Source organism: Rattus rattus, chromosome 12, assembly GCF_011064425.1.
Source record: "Rattus rattus isolate New Zealand chromosome 12, Rrattus_CSIRO_v1, whole genome shotgun sequence".
NCBI lineage: Eukaryota > Metazoa > Chordata > Mammalia > Rodentia > Muridae > Rattus > Rattus rattus.
The window spans coordinates 21449618-21471813 of record NC_046165.1 but is presented as its reverse complement, the minus strand read 5'-3'; the positions used below and the strand labels follow the sequence as shown (position 1 = coordinate 21471813).

The following is a 22196-nucleotide window of genomic DNA, read 5'->3' as shown; positions in this document are numbered from 1 at the left end:
AGCAGAATTACACTCTCTGCAAAGACGTGAGCTGAATCTGAAATATATATATAGTTTTATATATATAGATATAGATATAGATATAGATATAGATATAGATATATATATAGATATATATATACACACACGCATACATACATACACACACACAGATATGCTGATTTAATTCTTTACGGGTCCTTAAACATAGCTATGAAAAATACAGGCAGATTGATTCATTTATGCAGCATACTGTTAAGAGTGAAAAAACTGAAATAACTTCTAAATTGAGTAAGAAATAAAATGAAAAGGGAAAAAGTACATCACTGATAAACTCAGCTGTTTGTGTGAATGAACGCATGTATGTGTGTGCATATGCATGCATTTCCCCACTTTATGAGTGTCATGGTAACAATACCATATAGGACCCTTCACATTATACTGAAGTCACTCATCACAATGAAACTGTATATTAAAACTACTGGGAACCAAATTAAAATTTCAAATAATAAGAAATGTATCTGCATACGCAGGAATAAAAAGAGAGTAACAGAAAGGCCATGTCCATAAATAAATAAATGGATGGATGGACAGACAGACAGACAGTTTTTTCACTTGGTTTTCAACAAGAGAGCACAGTAATATGAATGGGAAGAACAGTGAAAAGGCTGACCCTCGACTCTGAGGACAGCTAGTTTGGGCAAGTGAACAACTGTCACTTTAGCGGTGTGACTTGTGAGACAATGTCCTCATGCACATATCTAGTTCAAAGCAAACAGGAACTGAAGGGAAAGTTCCTAGAATAGTCACAGTTTATAAAGCACAGACATATAAAATGCTATCACTAATTCCCAGTAAGTGTTCTGGCAATCTGAAGATCTTATAAGATGTCTCCAAAGATTAATTGCAGGACTTGGAATATAGGTTCTTTGAACTTTGTCTATGAAAGTCATGAGTTCATTATTAAACTATTTAAAAAGTAGGAGAAGAACAAAAAATAAAATTATATCTGTATATGTGTGCTTTCCATACATTATATAGGCTCTGCAATATGTTAGATAGGACCTGAAAACTAGAGCTAAAAGAAATTGCAACCACAGCACTTGTAGGAGACAGTGAGGCAAGGATGTGACCCTTATACTTTCAGACATAATAATCAATAGTGTCTTTGGGTACAAGGACAGGAAGAGAAAGGGAAAACTCAGACGCATCACCACGCTGGACAAAGCACCAGAACTACGGAATTCCCAAGACCTGCCTTTAAGGTTACTGAGGATGGTAAATTAATTTGGAATTCAGAAACGTAGGAGCACAATGAACAAAGCAAACCAAATTTTAACAGACCCTTTTCAAGAATGAATGTATAAAAGCCTTATAAGCCTTTCAACATTCATTTTTAAAATGCACAAAAAGTGGGATTAGTGCAATAGGAAACAATTAAGGCAATGGGATCAGGTTTGACTCTATCGTAGGCCACTGCTATAATAGATAAGTTATCAAAAGGCATCAACAGTAATGATTACTGAACACTTGGTACTGGCTAGGCTGCACAACGAGTCCATGACCCATATCATCTCTGGAATCCCACATACGCATCTCAGAGAGGTGCACTTAACCCTATTTAATAAAGGAAACCTCAAGCACAAGGCTAGAAAGCTGACTATGACCAGCTACCAAGGGGACGGGGGGCTGCCTGATCAACTAAGTCATTATGACAGAATGACTCCCCTAGGAGATGGCGACAGCATCTCCTCCATATCTGACCACTCCACTATATATACTACGATAGACTCCTTATACTAGTCAACATATTTTATTATGTTACTAATAATGTATTCTTGGTTACCAGAAACATTTTCAAATGCATCTAACTACATATGCTAATTTAACTAATCATATATAAATGCTTTGGTCTTGAGGTAATCAATATATGTGCTTTGTTTCTTGTGTGATAATTCCTCCAAATAAGTGATAAACTCCTTCCTAAGTTAATTAACATCTTTTGCAAATCAACATAGCTCAAAGTCAAAATAGGATTGCTTAAGATACAATTCTGGATGAATTTCTAATCCACTAGGATATCATGTAGGCAGACTGCTGTGTCACCCCGTTTAGCTCTGCCAACACCATATGTACAAGTGTTGCAGCTCTGAGTGGAAAGGTTTCTGGCAGTCGGAAACCAAAAAATACCACAAAGACACACTACACAACAGACTTCACACAAAAGCTTTACTATGGAATACACAGGAGAGTAGCTACCTTTTTAAGGGAGAGAAACGGCAGCAAACTGAGTAAGAGGCAGGCTTTACAGCGTTTCTTAGGAGTAGAATTGTCCAGGGTGGACAGCTGCTATTGGTAGGATTTCAAGCCCTGGGTTTTCAGCAAGCTCAGGGATTGGTGGGATTCCAACTCCCAGAACTGAGCTCAGCCTTTTTACTCAATAAACATGTACTGGGTCTTTCAGTTACACATTAAAATGTAAGCACATGAAAAACTGTTCATGCTAGAAAAGAACACTTTTGAGAAACTAAAGCAGATCTCCTGGGGCTGGGCACGGCTCAGCAGTTGGGACCACTCATTGCTCTTGCAGAAGCCCTGGAGCCTGGTCTCCAGCACACATGCAGTGGCTCACAGCCAGATACAATCCAGCTCCTCTCTCTTCCTCTGGGAAAACCAGACAAGTATGTGATGCATGGACATATATGGACAAAATATCCATACACATAAATTCATAAATGCTTAATGTATTAAAATAGATCTTACTAGAATTTAATGTACAAAATAATTTTGTTTCAATACCAGCATTTCCAGAAGATGATAACTTGAACTATCAAAAGTACTAAGCATATTACTTTGATTTTGTTATCTCAGAAACTCATTATAAATTCATGAATGGTGCTGACTAATGTAATCAGGAAAACACAGGATTTTAGGTAGTCTTTCATTTTAGATGCTGGTATGAATAACCTTTCTTTCAACAGACTTTATATCTCAAAAAAGTATGGCAAGGGTCTTGTTTTATTCTGCAACCTTTTCACACTGTACAAAAGTTAAAGTAAGCAAAGGCCTGGAACCTCAGGACAGTCATGATTATCTTTCTTTTTCAAGTCTGTTGCTTGGCGAGTGTTTACTAGCAGATTGACAATCAAGCACCAAGTCTGACTCTTCAAGCGGTGCTCTTCTTCACACAGGACTGAGACTCTATCTAAGTGTAAAGCTCTTCCTGTCACAGGGCTCCGAAGTAATTACCATCTAATTATCAACAACAGTCATGGTGACCTATAATAAACATTTCGGTGCCATGAACCTTCAGTAAGAAATAGAACAAAGTGTTGACTTGTTTCCAAATCACCAACCCCTATAACATGCATATCATGGCAGTGTAGTGAGTTAATACAATTAAAAGTATGGAGTTTATTTAATACCTAAAAGAAAAAGAAAGTTTCTTTCAAGGGCTATAAATAAGAAATTGTAGCTGTCCTTTTGACTCTGGCAGTGACTTAAGTGTATCCTAGGATTATGGAGACAGAAAGGAGGAAGAGTGGAAAGCAGGTTCATATACAAACTCAACTACTGAGTTAAGTCTGACCTACTGCTGCCTCTGTGTAGACAGAAACAACTTCGGTTTTCGTTAAGATAACCTACTGCAGGAGCGCAGGGCTGACTTTCAACCTCAAATGCTATCTCTAGGTCTGTAAGGCCATTCACAAGGCCATTCACGTCCTGAGACACTGTCAGCAGGAAGGATGCTGAAAGCATACATGTGGCTCCATTTGTACCTAGGGCAGGACTCTTTCAAAAGATTTTCCCTGCCTCTGAAACACCGTGCTGCTCGAGTTGACATACTCGCAAAAGCTACACAGAATCTCCATTTTTCTTATTAAAACCTCCCTTTCCTATGGGTGAGATCTGCAAGATTGCTGAAAGTTTTGTCTTTCTGCATCTGTTTCTCCCCTCCAGTTTTCCACTAAAAAATATCATTTACACATCCAATCCTGCAGTATCTACTCCTTCATAGAAGACTGGAACTAAGAAAAACAGATATACCACCCCCCACCCCCCACCCCAGCAACCACAGCCATCTATAATGGAATCTGATGCCCTCTTTTGGTGTGTCTGAAGATAGCAACAGTGTACTAACATATGTAAAATAAATAAATCTTTTAAAAGAGAAAAGAAAAACAGGTATCCTTTTGGCCAAAAGCTCATCTGACTGTATTATAAGGTATGCATTGGCCACTGAACAAAGGCCATAGCAAAAGGGTATCTAGTTTTGTCATTCTCCATAGGTCCAAATGATGACATCTATGAGAACATCTTAGATCCTGCCACCATGCATAAGTTCAAGCCACCATCTACAAAAACTGTACAATGCCCAAGTTGCTCATATCACCCTGCTTCACGTGGTCACAGCCGGCTGCAATATAACTGAGAAAGTAGTTATGGTTACGTTAGCAATCCAAACTCTATTACCCACGTCCACAGAGAAGAGTGAATATGACTGCAGGGCTCGCCTCTGACAGTTGAGCTTCTGCTACTTATGGTAAGTCAGAATATCAGAGACACCAGCAGGTTTCACTTAACGTTGTTTGAAAGTTTCAATGTCATTATGTAAACATTAGACAGAAATACCAGCAAGTACCCCTTTCCTTCCTTCTCTTCTCCTTGCCGTGATAAGAATGAGCCTACTGCCCTCTACATGTCTAACAAGTGCCACTGAGCTACACTCCCAGTCACACTATAAACTTTTGTTTTTGTAATTCAATCCGGTATGTTCACTACCTTTTCTATTGCCATGTAGCGCTTTGGGGAAAAAAAGAATATCTGTAAAGAGTATGGTTGAGTTTTGTAGTAATTCTACTCACTCTTAGACATAAAATACCTATCAACTATTCACATTTAACTACAAATCACCTACCTCATATAAGCACACAACCACATAACCAGGAACCATCAAATAACTCTAGAGCTATGTTTTCAGAGAGCAGTAGAGCATTATTTCAGTACACACACACACACAGAGAGAGAGAGAGAGAGAGAGAGAGAGAGAGAGAGAGAGAGACAGAGACAGAGACAGAGACAGAGACAGAGACAGAGAGAGACAGAGAAATATCCCAAACTATAGAACGGAGAGAAAGGAAGGGAGATGGGAAAGAAGATAAATTAAAATAAAGTTGTCACTACCTGGAATTGACATCCCCATGTCCCAGCTGGCCATGCTGCCCATATCCAAATGTATAGACGTCTCCATTCTCCATGAGAACCACTGAAAATAATAGTTTGATATCTTTATTATATGCATTTCACATTTCCATTAGAGCAATATTGAGAGGAGTGTAATTTTCACTGTTAAATCTGCAGTTGTTAAAAACAGGTCACAGGAAGGATTAGATGGAAGAGTGCAGAGGGGCAAGAACTACAGGGACTGAAAACTGACATTAAAGTCATGAAAACATATGGAAGCCTACTAAGTGGTGGCTTCCTGAAATAGACACAGAAACAGGTTATCCGAGTCACCCTACAGTAGGGGGATATCACAATTAGAAAACACATGCTGACAAAATGTGATGATGATGAGGACGACGACGATGACTATGACGACAATGACGATGACAACAATCACAAAACCAAAAGCCCAGTGCCGGAAACAGGTTTTCTCTTTCTGAGTTGTTCGCCACTGTTGACGCCTAGAGCCCATCTAAGTATTACAAGCTATTGTCAATGCTCTCAGTTCCTCTCTAGAACATGATGGTAAGTTCCTACAGCTAAATACACTATACATACTTTAACTATAAAAAGTGGAAAAATCAAGAAAGAACTGGCCTGACAGCTTCATCCCTCTTGTCCAGCTTTCACGGTGAGATATATATATATAATATATATATATATATATATATATTATATATATATATTCCCAAAAGAGAAAATAATCTTAATTGTTACTCACTTTAGACCCCTCCCCTGTGAGCTAGAACAATGACTATCTGAGGATGATATTCTCACTTATGTTTTTATTGTAACCAAAATTCTAATTGGAGTTAAGATCCACCCCATGAAATAAAAACCATGCCTGGCAACCTAGGGCAGGGCCAACCTGTGGCTAGAAAGACCATGTGCCAGAGGGGAGACTTCTCCTTGTTGATTTACTTTTACTACTATTACTTTATTTAATATAAACAAATCCTAATGGTTTTGGCTACATACATGGATTGTAGCATCTCTCAACAGCCATCAGAGAAGCTTCTGTTTGCAGTAGATGGCAGTTAGCACACTGACCCACAACTGGTCAGCCTACAGAGAATAAAGACTTCAAAGTGCTCAGCACTAAATGGGACATCAGTATCATACCCTTCCTCCCAAAGACTCAGTAATCATCATAGAATAGTGGGTAGGATGATTTAAAAAGCCAGAAGTAATGAATGACTACAAGGAAATTTCATTTTCGAGACACAAAAGGGCAGATGTACAAATGGATTTTCGGTGACTGTGACAATATGACCAAGACCCATATAAGGCCAAGCCAGACAAAATTAGCATTTGATAGCTATGGGGAGAGGGAGAATCATTTTATTTAAAGATGAGAACTCTAACTTTAGGGCATGTCCCACATTGAAGACTCTTTGGGCAATACAAATTGAACTTAATGGGGAGCAAAAAAAGGAAAGAAGAAAGGAGAGAGGGAGGGAAGGAAGGAGGGAGGGAGAAAGGGGAAGGGGGAGGGAAGGAGAGAGAGGGAGGGAGGGAGGGAAAAAGAGAGAGAGAGAACACTGGGTGGATAAGAAGGTAGTGGTAGGCCTAGATGGAGGATGACTGAAATACACTTTATAAAATTCTCAGAGAATAAAATTTTAACCCAGAAGAATAGGTGAGCAGGGTGTGGTAGCACACACCTTCCATCTTAGTCCTTGCGGGCTCACGGATTTCTGTGAGTTTGAGTGCACACTCATCTAAAACCTGAATTTTAGGCCAGCCTGGGGTACACAGTGAGATCTTCCTTCAATCAATCAATCAATCAATCAATAAACAAACAAATAAATAAGCAGGCTTTTGTAATTCTACAGTTAATGAAAATTAATATATTTTAGTTTTGCAGAGTATTTTATAGGTCATAAAATGTACGTTTCCCATAATACATTCTAAACCTCCTATAGATACCACTACATAGCATTAACATTTAATGACGTTAGTTTATCTAATTATGTCTTATTCATTTTATTATCTAATGATATGCATTTCTAATTCAATATTAGTAAAACATGGGACAGTATTATGAAAGCCATAGGATTTTAATTAAAAAGCATTTTGGAAATCATTTCATTTCCTGTAATTTCCTGAACTGAACTAGAAAATAAGTTATCAGCAGACAAACTAGGATTTAGATCTTTTGACAAGCACAACACTTTATCATCATGCTACAGTAATTCTAAAAAAACAATTCACAATAAAAACAAAACTGTGGGCTTGAGAGACTGTGTCTGATCACACAGATTACAAGTGCTCGTCAGTTCTAAGCAGTCACACACACGACTGTCAGAGTGAGGCTCTCCCAAGGCTCCAGCGGCTACCTGAGTGGTGGAATCCACAGCTGACCTGGACTGCCCGGACCTCACAGTCAAACCTCACAGAGCCGGGCGGGTAGGTTGTGACTTTGCTTGCGTCCTTTTCCCCTCTTTCTCCGCTTGCATCTGAAAATGTTAAATTCACAGTTACACAGTTGTTCACATTCATAATAACTTAAATCAATTCACTATGGAAGAAACAGAGAAACATGTTAAAGGGGATGAGCAAGGCCACCCTGTAGTTGTTAGAAGAGATAGATCAAGAAGCGACCTTCCAAGAAGCCAGTTTGAAAAGTATATAGTACACTTCCGTTATAAACTACTAAATCAGTAAAAGAGAGAGGTATGATCTGCTAAAATCTAGTAAGCCAATTAGCTTTGTAATGAAAAGGCACAATTAAATAACAGAAATAAAACTGTAATGTGAAATTTAAATTTGATATGGAAAAATTTAGTCTGAATAAAAAATAACTACATGCAATGTCATTTAACAGTAATTTTACTTAGGAATACTGTTAGTAATTGCTATTTTTAAAATATCCTAGTGGACTCACAAGTGACAGATTTCTTAACCAGTTCTCAGAAAGGCTGCTGCCCTTCTGCCCACCAGGATGGCAACTAAACTTGGAGAGAACCTTGGTGAAGACCAAAGCTTCCTTCAGGACCCTGCTGCTCAGGGCTCTTCTCCCTGGCTCCCCGCCTTCCCTCAGGGGTCCAGTGTGGCCCCTCCTGCTCTAAGTCAGCAGCTCCTCGTGCCGCTGGCCTTCCTTCTTCCTGTCTCTAGTTTGTTTACTGATAACTTTCACTTCTCTTTAGGCTTCTCTCAACCACTACTTTCTACATTTGATTTAGAAATTATATGACATTCTAACCGTAACTTCCACATTCTACAATTCCTTTCACACGGTATGTATAAAACAGGAAGAAATTCTAACAGGTCAACTGGGCTAAACCACTCCATTGTGGTGTAGAAACATTAAGCAAGTACATTAAACATGCACATACATATGTGAATCTATGAATTCTAGATTTTATTATCCTCTTTAAAATATTAAATACAAGAACATAGAAACATTTAACTTTAATTTTCATCAATAATCATTCATTCTGACTTACTATCATCAATACTTAGTTAACACAAACTTGTCCAAAAGTATGACTTTCTATTCTGTAAGTAGACTTTATCTTCAAAACATTGAACACTTTCTAACACTTGGACAGTAAAACCTCACTAATTCAGAATAGCTTAAAATGGGTGGGTTCCTGTGACTTAGTAAAGAAGTATCAATTACAGAATATATATGTAAAAGTGCGTTTTGTTATTTCCAAGCAATATGGATTACATATTAAATGCTACAATAAAGAAAATGTATTCACCTACATTAAACTTCAAAATAGGCTGGCATTACATTAAAAGGTACCAGAAACATGAAAGTCCTTTGACATACAAGAATTAACTGCTGCCCCAGAGGTTGAAGGCACGGTGAAGGAATCCTTCATTTCTTGAGCCCTTTGTTTGAAAAGCTAGAGATTTTAGACAGGATTCCCCTTAAAAGTATGACCCTGAAAATTCAGAGGAAGAAATTACTTTGAAATTTTATTTAAAAGTATCACAAATACTACGCCTGAATTAGCGAGACGTTTGACTATAACTGGATAACAATATCTCTTTTGCTAAATTTTCTAATGTGAGTTTGTCTGTTAAAGGAAAAAAATTAAAAAGTTTCAGTATTTTGTTTCAGTTCAGATAAAATGTGTTCTTTGTTTAAATGCTTCTCTCTCATCTTGGAAGATAGTAGAGTATGTCAAGGATCTCATACAAAAGGGAAATATATATTTTCCAAGGGTTAATTATTTAAATCAAGGACTAGATGAGAACAAACTTTTTAATTTTGTCTGGTAAAAATATATACTTATTGAAAGCAAGTATGATTTAACTGAAAGTAGTTATTTTCATATGATTTTACCAGACTTAATAAAACATATTCCACAATGTATTTTGTCTACTTAGAAACTTCTACCTTGACTTTCATACTTCTCCCATGACTTAGAGTCTAACACAGATACAATACAACCAAAGACATACAACATCACAGAAGAGAAAGTTTTAAAGGTCTAATAATTTATTAAATAAAATTGATGTGAATAAGAGAACGAAAGATTTTATTTGATATACAATTTCTACTAGAAACATTTTAAGAGTTCATAAATACTCTATATATAAAGCCATACCTTAATTATTACAGATTGTGCAAGTATTAATAAAAAAAATAAAGATGAGTCTCAGTCACTTGCATACTTTGTAAACATATACACATATTGGAATCTTAATATAAAAACATGATATAATTATATTTAAATTTTTTAAGTTTTGAAAAATACTTAGTAAACATCCAAAATGTAGTCCAAAATCAAGAATCAGCAAGTGAAATTCAGCAATGTTAAATGTGTTGAAGCTCGCTACTCAAAGATTAATGAGCACCAAAGGATTTCATTTTGTGTTATGATAAATAAATAAACAAATAAATCTGAATAATCTTATAATGGTCCTCCCAGAGTGACTATAACTGTCTTTTTGTAATCAATGTTCACAGATGCTCATATGATATTAATGTTCATGTGATATTAAAACTGATATCTTGAAAGATATATAATTAAAGCATTGCATTTACATTCTCTGAACATATTTGGGTAGAAGGAAAAGAGAGAGCATTTAAAGGGTTATACACTTGAAGTTTAATTTTCATGTAAAGCCATATCTTTTTCAGACAGCTTTAGTCAAACTAACCTAAAAGTGGTCCCAGAACAGTTGCGTGCTTTGAGCAAAATGTTGACTTAAGAGACCCAGAGACGTGGCACCTGCACTATCTTAAGTACTTGATTTCTGCTAACATTGTAAAGCCTTCGGTGCCACTGTGGGAAAACGGTTACACAGGAATCCCAGCAGGGCCAGAACTAGACAACAGCCGTTTGCACTAGCTTTCCCACTTGTAAAACACCAGCAACGGTGCACACTGCACAAGGTTCTCTCCAGGATTCAATGAAGTAATTTATGGAAAGAATTCAATCAACATCCACCACTGTTGTTTGTTACTGTTTGCCTTAATCAACACAGCAGTCCAACAACATAGTATTCTTTGACCATTTTACTAAACCTTGAGGGTTACCAACATATCCAAAATCAGAAATAGTATAATTAATTTAGATTTTGAATATTAATATGGCTCATGTGGTTCTTTTTCCATTATCAAATCACCAACACCTTAAATCTTTAGTAAAAAATAAACTATTTACATATTTAAGGATATTGCAAGTCTTATGAATCAAGATAATTCTAAAACAAAAAGTAAAGGGTGCCACTAAGAGTTATGGCTAGCATTCATGAAAGATTTCTATGTGCACATTTTAATATAATCTTTATAGCAATGTAGGCTGTAAATTATTTTTATTTTTAAAATAAAGATATAGATGCTAAAAAGACTAATAAATTTAGAACAATTGTGTGGTTTGAGTTAATGAAATACACAGAATGAAAACTGAACCCCAATTAAAGGTCAGGCCTCCACTATACTCTCTGGCACTCTGTGAAGGTTTGCATTTGCTTGGCCCAGGGATCTGCACTATTAGAAGGTGTGGCCCTATCAGAGAAGGTGTAGCTTTGTTGGGGTAGGTGTGTCATTGTGGGTGTGGCCTTTAAGACCCTCATCCTAGCTCCCTGGAAGCCAATCTTCTCCTAGCTGCCTTCAGAACAAGATGTGGAACTCTCAGCTCCTTCTCTAGCACAATGTCTGCCTGGACGCTACCATGCTTCCTGCCATGATAATGGACTGAAGAAGCTCTGAACCCAAGAGCCAGCCCCAACTAAATGTCCCAGTGTGTTTTCACAGCAATGAAAACCCAAACTAAGACACACTCTCAAATGGAAATAGCAGAAAACAGTCCCAGGGGCTCACAGCATGGCTTCAGAAGGTCTTATCAGGACTCCAAGATCGATCCCAAGACTACTGCTTGAATAATTCAGATGTCTCTAACTAGGTGTGGCATATCGAAAAACTTCCCCAACTTTGATAGGTAGCTGGAGAAAATGCTAACCCAAAAATCCCTTAGAAATCTAGTTTATGATTGCAACCTACAATACATCACACATACAGAATTCTACTCGGCGATTCAGTCTTACACAGTCGAGTTTCTGTAATCAAAAGCTGCCATCCTATGAGCATCTCTAAGTCCTCTCACTTGGCCAGAGGCTCTCTAGTTTTCTACTTTAGAAAGCACTGTTACTAATACATCTAGTTTTTAACCCTTGTAAAGTCACAGGTCAGAAACTGTAACTGTTGTCATCCTACACTTATCAACGTAATTATATTTACGTCAGAAGATAACTAGAACAGTGCACTAATAAGTAAACTAAAGGTCAAAGTATATACAGTATAAAAGTGTATCGAGGGAAAATATGTAAATACAATGAAAGGTAGTAAGACTAGTCAATATAGAGAGGAATAAAAGACAGGACAGGGAATAAGGAGCCAGACAGCATTCTAAGTAGCAAGTGGTAAGCTAATATTTTACAAGGATAGGACACCATCTCATTAACTTAACACTGTATTCATCTTGAAGTAAATAGATGAAATTATGTCACTCTACAAAACCAGGAAAATATATAAATGCACAAACCTGGTTCTTTAATATCACATCCTTCTTTTAAAAAACTGTTACAGCTCTACAAAACATAGTCCAGTGGCACCCAAAAATGATTTATGACTATTGTTTTGCTTAAAAGTTTCTATAGCCACTAGTCTCCAACATGGGAAAAAGTGTGAATGAAATCTGTAACACTGGTCTTCATTTAATACTATATTCAAAACAAGTTTTAAAAGTGTGGTTTGCAATAAGATATTAGTATTTTAATATATATCATAAAATTGAAATATTTTGTTCTATTTTATATAAAGTTTTAGAAGAAATCACCATCATCATGCATTTACAGAGAAAAGAGATTAAGAAAATTTGTACTAGAGAGCAGGACATCTATCTAAGAGTCTGAATGTTTGTGGTGTTGACCAGCCTGGAGAGAATTTAAAATGGGTGATGTTGAAAAAGACAAGAAGACTTTGGTTCAGAAGTGTGCCCAGGGCCACATTGTGGAAAAGGAAGGCAAGCATAAGACTGGACCAAAGCTCCATGGTCTGTTTGGGCGGAAGATAGGCCAGCCTGCTTGATTCTTTTACACAGATGCCAACAAGAATAAAGGCATCACCTGGGGAACAAAGGTAATACCTGGAGCATTTGGAGGATCCCCAAAAGTACATCCTTGAAACAAAAATGATCTTCGCTGGAATTAAGAAGAAGGGAGAAAGGGCAGACCTAATAGCTTATCTTAAAAGGGCTACTGATGAGTAATTCTACTGTCTTATTTATTACAAAACAATGTTTCATGGCCTTAATGTATATCATAATTTAATTCATATACCAAATTCAGATCACGAATGGCTAACAATGTTTTTGTTGGACAGCCCTGATTTAAGTAAAACTGGCTTGTCATAAAGTAGATATGATCTTTTTTAAAGTAACACTTCCAGTTGTATACATACTATCACTGCTCTCCCTTTCTCAAGATAAGATTGGACTTAATTAGTAATGGTTTACTTTCCATAAATATGGTGGGTGTCCCCTCAAACCTATTGGATGATTTTATACTTAGATTTATATAACTGGGTTTATGAATATGTTTAAACACTGGGAAAATTCTGTCACTGTCTCAGAAACAAGAAGACTCACCCGGGCTTCAATGTGTGTTCACCGGCCTCTGACAGGCAATGCTAAACACCAGGAAGCAACTATTCTTGACAATGCTGTGTTAATTAGAATTCCCTACATCAATGATGCTGCCTTTCACCACTGAGAGGCATTTACTGTGGTTTATGTATGGTATCAAATAAAGAGTATCTAACACTTAAAAGAAAACAAAGAAAATTTGTACTAAAAGTGGAGTATGATACCACAGATTCTGGCAAATAGCAAATATAATTTACATAATTTATTCTAAATACTTTTCTAAAGATTTACATATATATGAATTGTTTGATCAGCCAGTAAATAGAGCAAGCACAAATCTTATCTTCTAAAAAGTAAGTAAATAAGGAATATTATTTCTTATAAAAATATATCTAGAACACTTACTTCTACTATAAATATCATATACTTATACTATATATAAACATAATCTACATATTTAGTTGAAAGTCCCTGCTTTGTCTACTTTGAGTGGAACACTGAAGAACTGAAGAAGGCAGATAACCATGGGCATGACTGCCAAGTCTCACACGAACGTCACTTTTCAAAGACAGATCAAAGGTCTCTAGGCAAAGGAAGAAAGCAAGGTAGATATAGTAATTCAACTAATCTGTCTATACAGCAGGAAGTTTTGAAACTTCTAAGAGTCACCAGCCCTATCTAAGGTATTTTAGAAAATAGCAAAAATAAGTTGCATTAGCCAATAGAATTCACAACACAATTTACACATAAATAAGATTGTCTACCTTATATTATTACCTAATGTTAACCAAGATATAATTGGCTGTTTAAAACAAATATAAGCAGACTTTGGAATAATTATACTTAGCCTAGAACTCTGCTTGAGACATAAATGATACAGAAGGAGATTCCTAGTCTGTCTGTCTGTCTGTCTCTGTCTTTCTCTTTGGTTGGAACTCTGGCCTCTCTTGAGAACTACAACACATCTATATGCTTTACTCTGTATTTATAGCTATTTCTACTTGGCCTTCAAATAACAGGGATTTCTATATTCTTGCATGTTACTGACATTAAAATAGTATAAACTGTACTGGCAGTATGAACAGTTTTACATGGTGAATTTAATAACTTTGTAATAACATACCATACTAACATCATTGGACTAAAATCTTCCACTGTGACCTCCAAAAGGCAAATGATAACGAATAAAAGAGAAATGAATGACATTCGTTAGCTGTTTAACATCTATGAAAGAGGAAAGCAAATGAAAAGACAGACCGCAGAACACATTCCTTGTTGCAGTTCACAACAACAAAGAGAGAGAGAAGCACCACAGCCACAAAGGACAGTCCCACTTAGAGCACGCCCTTTCTCCTCAGGCTACACAACCACAGAAGCAGAGCAGAAGAGTCAGTTTTGTGCATTTCCCCAGAGATAAAATCCAATCGAGTGGAAGAAATGTGGAGAGCATCCCACCTAGGTGGTAAGGAGGACCAAATACCTTTGTGCTTGTCCCGTTTATGCTTTAGCTGAGCTGGATGGGATCTGAGTCTGGCTAGAGCCTGTTCTCGGTGGTTCATAAAAATAGGACCAGCAAATACAAGGGGGCCTGAGGAGAAACATTTTGCATGTGCATAGAAAAGCTCACAAAATGAAAACACTATAATGAACAAAAATAATTAAAGCTAAAATGCATGAGAAAATGAACTTTAACTGTTTTGGCCATTTTATTTTTCCAGTTCCTCTTCCCATTACCTGTTCTCAATCTGACACATTACCATCTCAAGTACCGTTTGTAAAGGAAAGTTCAATCTTTATTTCTATAAAAACTGGGCATTTACAAATAATATTAAGTGGATTACCAGAAGTTCTACAAAACAATCTTAAAAGTAATTTTAATACCATATCTTAAGATTACTAAACATATATTGAATGAAAATAAGTTTGTTTCCTTTGGAAATAATAGGATATAACAAAATTTTAAGTTAACAGATCTCTATCACCATTGCTATAAAACCAGAGTAAAATTGACACAGGTATTTCTAAATATTGCAAACGTATTATAAAAACCAGATGTTCAGGGGCCAAACCCAAAACTTTGTGAGTCAGCATCCACACCCACATTTGCATGTGTCCCACACGTGTGGGAATGAGGAGGACCTGGATTGGGTCTCGTAGTGATGGGGCAAAGACCTATCTAATTCAACTAACATTTTAGAAACATGAATTATCAGCCACTAAACCATTTCTTTCTGAAGCACCACTATAAAAAACACAATCATACATATTTGTTCCTTCTACTTATTTACTACTTGAGAAAATATCTACAGTCAAAATAATTTAAATTTTTAAAAAAAAATCCCTTTTACTTGTGAACATTTAGCTTAAAAAGAAAAAGAACTTTAGGTTACACTTGAAGGACATAAGAACAATAATCTTAAGTTTTAGCAACTTCAACACAGCCAAAGTTTAAAAGCCTCTAAATTTGAGAGTTAAACTACTCTCAAATTTAGAGAATTATGAAAATATGTAAATGCTGAATATTTTTAATAAAGCACTTTTCATGACTGGTCTTCATCTTAGTTAACTTTTCTAATGATGTAAAAATTAAGACCATAGTCACAATTACTCTTACAAATAGTTTAAATGTAGGGTATTCTTTAGTAAGCAGAAAAAAATTCCTATATACAACAAAAGGATGAGTAGCAAAAATACTTTGTAAATCAGAAAAATATTTTCTGTGATTAATTATAATAGAAACAAGCAGATTAAATGTCAGAAGGTATTTCCTGTAATGCAGTAAATTCATATAGAGTTCTATTTGTAAAGGAAGCAAAATACATATTTCAAATATGAACTAAATAGCTTATTTCTTCACTAGGTATTACTATAATTTGATTTACTAAAGAAATTATCATAAATTCCTCTAAAGTACTTTCTACTATAAAAAGGAATATTAAAGTAATAACTTATTATAACATAGCATGCTATATTATCCTCTTCTGACTTGGGAGTCTGATGGAGATCTTTTTTACCTAAAACAATACAACTATTAATTCATCAATTATTTCTCACTAAATTCGATCTTTTAAGAGTCTTCTGGTGCATGAGCACTGACAATACGTGGACAATCATGCCTAGAAAACAGGAAGCTTCAAAGGAGCCGTGTAAACCGAAACAGTGTCCCAGGGCAGAGCTTCACCATTCACTTAGTCACAGGATTCGTCACTGCTTCTGCAGTAAATATGAGTAACCAACTATAAAATCATGAAGACACAGAATCACAAAGGAAAAATCAACTATATGATATGGTTAGAAGTCTGTATGTCATTAAAGGATGAAAAGTCCTATAATCAATTTGGTTGACTCAGAAAGGTTTCAAAAAATGTGGTATTAACAAGAGAGATGAAAAGAAGACATTCCAGTTAAAAGATTTAGAAACACTTTTGAATGTTAGCAGTATTGTTCTGTCATTAATAACACATACAGCCAAAATAGAAAGTAGGGTATACAGTCACGAGAAATTAGTTTGTGTGCCTGGCATATTACTTCTCTATAATTCCAGCACTTGGGACTGTGATCTGGCTCAAAACATACAATCAAACAATGTTTGATAGAATCAACCTCTATTCTAGAGGTAATCAGGAATCCCTGAATTGTTTTCAGTCAACTAACAAAGATATTCCAATTTGGACTCCATTTAAGAGAACTAGTTGTTGAGACCTGGGCTTTTGCTCTGTATGATAATGTTAAATACTGACCCCAAAGCCTGGCTGTCAACAGGGACAATAGAATCTTCACATAGACCCAAGTGATGCTATGTAACCTTGCCCCCAAGTTATCCCTGATTAGTGAATAAAGTTGTCTACAGACTATAGCTAGGCAGAAGAGAGATAAGTAGAAGTTTTGGTTCCTGGGATTGGGTTAGAAAGGACCTGACCGAGGAGAGAAGAAAAAGGTGGAGGAGAGGTGCGCACCATGGGGTAGATAAGTGAGTCATGAAAACATGGTCGTGAGGGCTGGCCAACTGGAGTTTAAGAGCTGCCCAGATGGAACTTAGCAAGTTATAAGTTGGGGCTATTGATAGGGAAGTAGGCATGATAGTTTAGTAGGTAGATATCTGCCCAGCTTTAGTGCTGATTAAGGCTTAAAAATACAAAGGTTGTGTGTCTTTATCTGGGAACTGAACAAAGCTGGGGTAGAAATCCCCAATCTGAAATTAAACATTTCCTACAACAACTAGTAAATAAGACACACACCCTGCTTCAAGAATCACACACTCTAATGAAGGCTGGTGTTACACACCGCCAAATGAGAAGCACGAAATAATAAAAAAATTGTCATCTGACAACTCCCATTACATATGTATGTAAAGTAGACTAGTTGGGCCCCACTCACAAGCACGTAAGAAAAATGTAGAGTAAATGACAGCATTAAACAAGGCAAGCTTTTCAGAGTTATTAGTAATATAAAGCAATAATTAAACTATTGTTCTTGGGACTGGGGAGATGGCTCTGTAGGTAAAGTAAGGACCTGAGTTCAAATTCCCAGTACCAACATTAAAAGGTAGGCATGGCAAGACTAAGAACAGGGCAGAGAGAAGTGGATACCCAGAGCTCTTTGGATAGTTAAACTAAAAGGGCAAGTTCTATCTTCAGGGAAGAGATCCTGTCTCAAAAATTGTTAAGGTGGAAGGACACTGAGGAAGAAATCCCAACATGCACCTTGGGCATCTACAAATGCTTATATGGATACATGCTCCTGCCCACACACACAGAAACCCCAGTTCTCACTTATGCTAAGGAAAATTCCTTAAAAGTTTTAAAGAAATATTACCTCAAAAGTACTTATTTTAATTGTATCTCATTAATTGAGGCAAAAATTGAAAAAGAACTCATATAAGATTATAATTAATTGAAGAACTACAGAATTCTCTCAAGGGAAGAACATTCAGACATTAAACTGCAACTTACACAGCATTTTTATTTTGTGTATTTTGTGCTGTTTAAATTAACAATGAGACCATACAGTCCTTTAGCAAAAATTAAAAGAACTAGATAAGATGGATGAAGCAAAGAAGTGCAGGCTGACAGGAACCGGATGTAGATCTCTCCTGAGAGACACAGCCAGAAAATACATAGGCGAATGCCAGCAGCAAACCACTGAACTGAGAACGGGACCCCCGTTGAAGGAATCAGAGAAAGGACTGAAAGAGCTTGAAGGGGCTCGAGACCCCATATGAACAACAATGCCAACCAACCAGAGCTTCCAGGGACTAAGCCACTACCCGGAGACTACACATGGACTGACCCTGGGCTCCAACCTCATAGGTAGCAATGAATAGCCTAGTAAGAGCACCAGTGGAAGGGGAAGCCCTTGGTCCTGCCAAGACTGAACCCCCAGTGAACGGGATTGTTGGGGGGAGGGCTGTAATGGGGGGAGGATGGGGAGGGGAACACCCATAAAGAAGGGGAGGGGGAGGGACTAGGGGGATGTTGGCCCGGAAACCGGAAAAGGTAATAACAATTTGAAATGTAAATAAGAAATACCCAATTTAATAAAGATGGAAAAAATAATAAAAAAAGAAATATCCAATAAAAGAAAAAAGAAAAACACATATCAATCTGTATTACAAGATAAAATCATCTAAAATAACAAAGCAAAATCATATATAAAATTATAACAAAATTTTGTTTCTATATTTGCATGAAGAATTATACATATTTTTAAAAAATATTTTCTAAATGCTTCATATATTCTAATTTTAAAACACTTTTATATAGCACTCGAATTTAAATAAATACTGTATTTCATGTATCAAATTAATCAAGCAATGTCTTTAGAGTCCTAACAATTGCAATTGCAACTTGGCCACTTTCTAGTAAATTTACTTTTATATCCTAATTTCTATCAAAATGGAATCTCTTTAATTCTTGAGAAGCAGTTCAATATTTTTCTTTATCAGAATCAATGCTTTACAATCAGAATCAAAATGTTGTAAGAAAAACAATTATGTCAAGGCCAGAGATTTGAAAGTATCACTTAAAAGAAAATGGATTACTTTTCTAATTCTAGTTCTGATTTAATTCAACAGTTACTCAGGCTTAGTACATGCTAGGCATTTTCACACAGATCACTAATATATCACTGAGGCCTTATAATAGTACAGCCTGGTCAAATGTGTGAAATGTTATCAAACTAAGGTGCTACTGAGTGTGATAGCATTATCAAACAGCTTGTGTCATTTAACAGTATTAAATTGTACAAACTGGCCTACAGCTGACTAAAAGGTTTTAATATAGAGCTAAGTTCTGAATGCTGATCAACTTTGAAACAACTATGGCAGACTTAAAATACGGTAAGAATAGCATACCAAACCCTTGAACTACATACATGGGTATAAGCCATCAGTAATGAATGGGTAAGAGTGGCAACTGGGACACTCCAACTCTGTCATTACTGTTCTTGTGTGAGAACCAGAGACAAGCAATCTTCTCCAACAGAACCATGACAGAACTCTGAACCACACAGCCTAAAATACTGGCTTATGAGTTTGGCATCACCGGAAGCCCCTGGAAATCTTGTTAAAGAACATTTTGATAGGCCCTAATATCCAAGTTTCAGATTCAGCAGGACAGGGGTGGGTCCTGAGAACTGGCATCTCTGACAAGAGCCCATAACACAATGGTCCCATTGAGACCCACCGTTGTAAGTGGAAGCTCTACTATGAAGGAAATCTCTGAAATTACTGGGCTTTGGAGGTCAATTCATATGACACAATCTATTGTTTTAAAAAATAAAAAATGAGTAGCAAAGAGATAATAACCTTAAGCAAAAATACCATTAACATAAAAGAAGTAAACTGCCACATTAGAGGCCTATACCCAATGTACAAATTTTGCAAACATTTATGAAATGTAAAAATAACAATCCATCCATGAATGTATTAAGATACTTTAAAGGCAATGACTTTACATGCGTAAAGCCACAGTGGCAAATCCTCATTCTATCAGTCACCACTGCTTCTGTCTCTGGAGACAATAATCTGTGCATTCCAAAAGTATACAGATATACCACTTGTTACTTATTGTATTTCATAAAAGATAACTAAGAAAAGTGAACAATGATGGTAATAAGTTACCATGAGTTTATGGAAAATATATAAAAACGGTATAGATTTATTTCTATACCAAATATCTGTACTTTCTGAGAAGTATTGAAAATATGCAATGTCAATATATTCTTCTAAATAAGAATTTGCTTAATTCAACATTAAATCACAGACTTTTTAACATTTTTGTAACATTTTTTAACATTTTAATAATTATACAAAGAAAAAGTCCTGTTGGAAAACAATTTTAATAACATAATACTTATTTCTGCCTTATTCATATATTTCATTTAGAAACAGCTAGTATTAAATATATTTTCAGGTTAAGAAATTGTCCTAAAAATCAGGAAATAATATAAGCAATACACCTGTCTTTGCAGAGAAACATGACTTTCATTCCTTTTTCTAAATAGTCTTTTTTCTATTTAAAATAAAGAAAGACATAAAAAAGTCACAATCGTGCACTGGATGGCTGGAAAGTAGGATGGTATTATACCAAATGGCAATGACGTGAGTGGCTATGAAGAGAGACCTGAAAAGCCTAAGTGGACTAAGCATGTGCCCGTGGTCCAGTGCAGATGAGCCAGCAGTCTGAGACCAGGACTGACTGTTACGATTCCTAGTTGTCACTATTAACGGCATTCACATTTTGCCATGGCAATCCTCCTCTCTTTTTTAACAGTCTAACTGCAGACAGACGGGGCATTTGTAGCAACCCTCTGATTAGCTCATGTTGGGGTGCTGAAGTTCTAAGGATGAGCCCCGTGCTGAGCCACACAGCACACAGCTCGCTGTGGCTGAGGAGCTCCCTACTGCATTCTCAATGCTGTAAATACGTTCCGGCAACTTCACTTGCCACGAGCATGCTGTGCACTGTAGTACTTCCTACCAAGTGGGGTATTCTGTAAATACTTCAGTTCTCTCAGCTAAGGTATGAACTTTTTCTCTGTAGCTACATCTTACCTCTTCCATCTTCTAATCTGTGTCTTCTAATGACACGTTGCCGTTTTTCTTCTTGTCTTAATTGAAGATGTTCTTCAATATTAACCCCAGGTACAGGGACAGCTGAATAATTGGCCAAAATAATAAAAATGACACATGTCATACAATTTAAGTATATAATAGCTATACCTATACAAATTTCAATAAAGTAAAAGCTAGCAGAAAAACACCTTAGACTCAAATGCTTACTATAAGAACTCTCATCACATGAGCTGGGCATGGTGTGCATGCCTTTAGTCCCTGCACTCAGGAGGCACAAACAGGTAGATCTCAAGGAGAGCCTGGTTACAGAACAACTAAGTCTATACAGATAAACCCTGTTTCAAAACAAACAAACAAACAAAAATAACAAAAGAAAACAAAAACAACCCCCTCAAAAGAAATTCCTATCATGAAAGGGAAAAAAGTATTGCCCATGATCATATCAGTTACCAAAACAACAATGCATATATTAACCACTACCTTACCTTTAAAATCATATTTGCTGGAAAGTTTTAAACTATTAGAGTTACTGAGGTGAGGGCAAGATATTCAACATAATAGAATGAATTACCTAAAAGGAGGTCTAAAGGTATCATTTCTTTCACTGCATCAAGAATCCCTCTTTGTCTTGCCTCTTGACCATCCAACTCCCTTGCACATGCCTTGCAACATCCACACACAGCACAACCGGACTCTCCTGAACCACATCCACAGATCCTGTGTAGAAGCAAACGATAAAAAACAGGCTTAACCGAAATCCTTCTAATCTTTTAATATTCTTCTTCTATAACCACTTTTCCAATCTCTTG

The 22196-nt window shown here is 36.4% G+C and overlaps 1 protein-coding gene and 1 pseudogene across 3 annotated transcripts in view; one reads left to right on the top strand and one right to left on the bottom strand.

Moving 5' to 3' along the window:
- Mycbp2 (MYC binding protein 2) overlaps positions 1–22196 on the bottom strand; it is a 231748-nt gene that overhangs the window by 136480 nt on the left and 73072 nt on the right. For all 3 annotated transcript variants that reach the window (XM_032918389.1, XM_032918388.1, XM_032918386.1), the window contains 5 exons: positions 21959–22104; positions 21367–21468; positions 14794–14901; positions 7545–7664; positions 5164–5245 (listed from right to left, as the gene is read on the bottom strand). In XM_032918389.1, the coding sequence (XP_032774280.1) occupies positions 5164–5245; positions 7545–7664; positions 14794–14901; positions 21367–21468; positions 21959–22104 (558 nt within the window). The remainder of the gene's footprint in view (positions 1–5163; positions 5246–7544; positions 7665–14793; positions 14902–21366; positions 21469–21958; positions 22105–22196) is intronic.
- LOC116914083 lies at positions 12620–13459 on the top strand (annotated as a pseudogene).